This window comes from Montipora foliosa, chromosome 2 (assembly GCF_036669935.1).
Source record: "Montipora foliosa isolate CH-2021 chromosome 2, ASM3666993v2, whole genome shotgun sequence".
In the NCBI taxonomy this organism is placed as follows: domain Eukaryota; kingdom Metazoa; phylum Cnidaria; class Anthozoa; order Scleractinia; family Acroporidae; genus Montipora; species Montipora foliosa.
In genome coordinates this window covers 60,257,108-60,262,107 of record NC_090870.1, presented here as the reverse complement: position 1 = coordinate 60,262,107, position 5,000 = coordinate 60,257,108, and the positions used below count along the sequence as shown (strand labels likewise).

Here is a 5,000-nt window from a genome sequence, read left to right as displayed (position 1 = left end):
CTGCCTGTTCCTTTCGCTTGGCAGTTTTGCTTTAAAATTGCGACTATCAGTCCGAGAGGGGTAGAGGGGTGAAGGAAAAATAATGTGCAGCTAAGGTTAACTGTAAGCACTTTCCATTTCCTTTACTGTTTTGCTTTTTGGCAAAGTTTTCAAAGAAAAAATCACTGCCTTGCTTATGGGCTCAATTACAAGCCGCTGTTTCGGGAAATGAGCCAGCGCTCACTTCCAAAAACGGCTGGATGCGTGAGGTGTGCCATTGTTAATCTCCGCCAATTAGAAACTCCCTCGCACAAATCGAGCAGAAATAAATTATATTTTTTGGTTTAAATTGTGGAGGCTATGGTATTCTTTGACCAGGCATCTTCGAGTTTTTCAGTGCTTTTAATGTGGGAAACATCAAAGAGTTCGACAACGGAAAATGTTCAAGAAGCTAATGAATGGTATGGTGTCGGTTTCTAACGCCTGAGTTCGGAAACTTCACTAATTTTCAAGTTGGCGCCAAGGGCAAAATACGGCTTTCAAATCCACTGCTATTGCAATTTTTCCTCAGACTTTGCTTATGTAAGAGCAAGTAAAATTCCTCAAAATCTATTGAAATTACTGCTGAGTTGGTGGCAAAACGAGGGGGCCGATGATATTTTGTTGATAATTCGCCAGCTCGCACTGACGTTTTAAGCATTGTTATGCAATTACTGCTTTGTCAAAATCAATGTTTTGGGATGTCTCATGCCATTTCCCCCCAACTATGAACTTCACATAAATTATATTTTCAATTACGTCACAGACACAACCCATCGCTTACGCGTCCAGCCGTCTCTTCTCGGAGGATACCCGAATTCGAGTGAGCGGCGGAAATCGAGCCAACCTTGCTTAATACCACGTGGCGCATGTCACATTCGTCACCGATAATCATATCGATCAATTTAGAGGCATTTTTTCGAGTGCACTAAATACGATCAACATGCCATGCTAAGAATTACCCAAACCAAACCTTAGACGTTGGAAGTGGTGAGATCCATTCAGCACTGGCTTCATCACCTTTGTGCGTGTTTTCTGAACTTTCACCAACGGTGTTAACGAGGCCATCCCCTGGGTCTGAGTTGGTCAGTGTCGTTTTCTCCCCGGCTGCATTTGCAACTTCCGTCAAAATCGCTTTTTCAGCTTGTTCTGCCGTTGAAGATGGCTCATTAGGTACGGGTCTATCTTGCTCTGTAGTACTATTTGTTTCACTTCTGTCATTCGCTTGGTCTTTCGATCCAGTTCTTTGGCACCCCTTGTCTTCTAAAGATGCTGTCGAAGGAGACGCGTTGTTTACCGTCGAAGGTTGGCCATCTGTAAATTAAATTTACATTTTTCGTTATCTAAACGGTTTTGAGAAGTCAGAGTTGACTGGAAGCCAACGAGATTTTTACACCCGCTAGCGGCTGCAGAAAAGTAGGGTTCTTACCGTGGGCGTCTCAACGCGATCTTCTTTTTGAATTATCGTAAATCAAGGACACTGAGTGTCCCAAAAATTAGGAAAAGTAAAATAATTGTAAATCTATATTATTATTAGGCTGTTGGTGTCAGCGTGCACAACGACTCTTAGTCTCAGTTCGACTAAATAGTTTAACGATTGCCTCACTTGTGCGAAACAGTACGTATATGTATAGAGTACGAGTGCTCATCGACTTTACAGATTCATCTTGGATGAATCATGCCTTACACTGTATACAGTAAGTTTGTGATGACTTCTTCGGAAGGGGTGCCTTTCCTAGTTCAATAAAAGCTACTGGAAGTAGGAAAAACTGACTGAAAATAAACTTTATGAAGAATTCAGAATGACTTATTTTAATGACATGTGAGTTTTTCACAATAATTTTGCTTTGACTTACAAAAATTCTAGGCGTGGATGTAGAGCCTAGCAAAACAAAGAGAAATTGCTACCTATGCAATCGTTACTACATGGTCAGACTACTCTTCTCACGTCTTGAGTCATTCTTATTTTATCACCCCAGTCATGGCTGAGGTTTTGTGAAGGGGCTCCGAGTTCTTTTCTGATTGAGTCAGTGAGTATCCCTTGATCTTGTGATTGTTTTCTGTGTCATCGCACAGAATGGTCCTATTCAAGGAATAGCACTACTTTTTTCTAAGGGGTTCAGTGTGTGGGCACTTTGATACTTCTTCTGACAAGGTAAATTGTTAACTGCGCCGGTTCAGTACTCATGGGGATGGGGTTATCAATCTGGAATGGCCACATTTAACGTTGAAAAACCCTCGAGCGGAACTCTCACGCCTTCACAAAGGTAGTCTGCCTGGAGTGGCCCTCACTGAGAAGACAAGAGCTTATGGAAAACCTCGAGTCGTAAGTTATTTTCCAGATCCTTCCTAGTGAGAGACACCCTGCTGGCAGAGCCTTTCTTTAGCCTGTGTACAGCTGCCCACTCTCCGCAAAAAAAAAAAAAATCGGTAAGGACCGTCTGTAATTTACCGTTAGTAATCGTGTTCCGGAATAATTTTGCTTACATTATTAAGTAATCTACGCTGACCAAAAGTTGCGTGACTCATATTTCTTTGGAGCTAAATTCTCAAAATGGTGGTCAATGCCCGGGGGGTTCAATCAGGTAGATTTCAAACGTGCGCGCATTGAAGAACGTCTCCGATAGTTTTAAGGTACCTCGGCTTCATAGGATAGGAGCACTCTTTAGAGGAAAGGATGTATTTGCAAGTCTTCCAACTGGGTACGGCTCTGATCTTCAGAGCAGCACAGATCGTTGCCGATGAGCTGTTATTTTCCTCGATATGTCCACATCTCAAATCTTCCCGAGCAACACGCTTTGTAGATTGTTTTTGAGAATGGCTAGGCTGGTCCGAGCAAAGCGTTGGGATTACATTGACTGGTAAGGGATAGCGGGAGAAGTTTTCGAGTGGACAATCTTTTGAATAGTGCTATATATATTCACCTCGTGAAGATTCGTCAGGACAGCTTTCGTTTCTTTAGCGTTAACAACAATTCCTACAAATGTACGTAGAATCAATTTCCACTTTCCACTCCATAGATAACAATTCCGCTCGTGATTCCAAAGAAAAACTTCCCTGACCATCAAAAAATTTTTATTCGTATTTTTTACCGTGCGCAAAGTGGACACGAACTCATCGTTAAATGTCTCACGGTGGTTCTCACGGTGTTTATGTGGAGAAATAAAAATAAAAGTTAATCTCGTTGTTTCAGTGATGTAATGATCGACGGGTAATAACAGAAACTCATAAGGGTTGAAACGTGTAACGGCCCCTTGTGTGCTGGGAAATAAGCTTCTCAATATTCAATTTGCTAAGTACCATATTTGGAACAACAAGAGCTAGGGGTTTCCAAATATGGTACTTAGCACCGAAACATTCAACCAATCAGTTCGCACTGAATATTCGGAAGCTGTGAACGCGCGTTACACGTTTCAACCCTTATGGGTTTCTGGTAATAACCAATTAAATCATTTTCCACACATTCCGGGAATAATCACGAGGTATTGAACACGATTATCAACGGTATATCACCGACGCTCCTCTCCGATGTTTTTTTGCAGAGAGTGGGCGGCTGTACACAAGCTACCTTTCTTTTGCTTGCTTGATTTTTCGTCCTCGAGAAAGACTCTGCATGAATCGAGTAAGATTTTTATTGAGTATGTGCTACATGTTGCCAACGCATGCCTAATATGCCAGAACTCGCCTCCATCTTGGTTTTTCACGGTACAGCGGGTTCAAAAATGGGTTTGACGAATGAAAACAAGATTGATTAGTCCCGAAGTTCTGGCTGCGGTGGCTTCAAAGAGTTGACGTGATTCAGGCAGAGCCTCCTTTCCTCAGTAAAGAAAAAGACAAAGGAGGCTCTGCTCGAGGGGTGAGTGAAAGAACGAGTCAAATCGGAATCAACGACGACACGGTGCAAATATGCACAGGTTAAACCCAAAAGAGTAGGAAAGCAGCACCGATTAAGCAGATTGCCAAAGAAAAATGAAACGTTCCAAATGGAACAGATCGTATCACTAAACTGTAAACTGAAATCCCTTGGTTTTTTGTTTCGTCAAAACTAATTCACATTATGAACTGTCAAACGCTTTTTCGTTGACTTCATTAGAAGTTAGTTTGATTCGGGCTGCGTCAGAGTTGACTCTATGTCAGGTGCGACGTGCGGAAGTTAACATGCAGCTTGGTTAATTACTTATATTCCTCTCCAACAATTTGTAAGAGGAGTTATACTTCTCTTTCTCAGCAATAACAGTTTTTCCCTCGCTTGGTATTTACATATAAAAGCCCTTTATAAAGACTCCATGCGAGGGAGCCCAAATCTGAGAAACTGAAACTGCTGCATAGGCGAATTCTTCACTAAGATTTGTCTGTTCCACTTTCCGAAGCCGCTCTAATTCAGAACTTATCTTAGTCGTTCGTTAATTAGAATAGATCTATGCTGAGGACGTCTAACCAGCTATAAGCTTTTCAGCTTCTTTTAATAGACCTCCCTGCCTTTCCTTTCTTTTTCCCCCTCTTCCTTAATCACTCCACTTGTTGTATGTTCTTTGTGGCAAAAAATATAATAACCTTCAATATAACGTGGTTTTCATGCAATAACGTTTTCTTTGTAATCCTCAACAATATTGAATGTGCAATTCGATGATAGGATCAGCGAATAAGTGACTGTCGCTCATGTTTAGGAATTTTCAAAATAGGCAACACTTCGTTGACTTGAATTTTCCAACGGACTGGTTCTGTTTGTTATTACTGAAATATTTGCATAACTTGTTGACTCGGCAAAGTTGTAATAGGGCTAGAACTGGCGCTTTTCTTTCCGTATTTCACTTGGGTGAGACAACTAAATCAAATAAGGAATGTAGCTTCCATGGGTACTGCATGTGAGAGGTTAGGCCGCAACGAAACTCGATGTATCCATCGATGGACAAATAATATGTGCAAGTCGATTTGGTGCTCTGACTGCTGCAAAAAGTACCCTCCGGTTACATAAATTCGCA

General features: G+C 41.6%; 1 protein-coding gene across 1 annotated transcript in view; it reads right to left on the bottom strand.

The window, feature by feature from the left end:
* Window positions 1-5,000, bottom strand: part of LOC137993755 (E3 ubiquitin-protein ligase RNF213-like) — a 118,023-nt gene that overhangs the window by 112,459 nt on the left and 564 nt on the right. Inside the window, exon 2 of the mRNA XM_068839763.1 lies at window positions 992-1,332. Within this exon, the coding sequence (XP_068695864.1) occupies window positions 992-1,332 (341 nt within the window). The remainder of the gene's footprint in view (window positions 1-991; window positions 1,333-5,000) is intronic.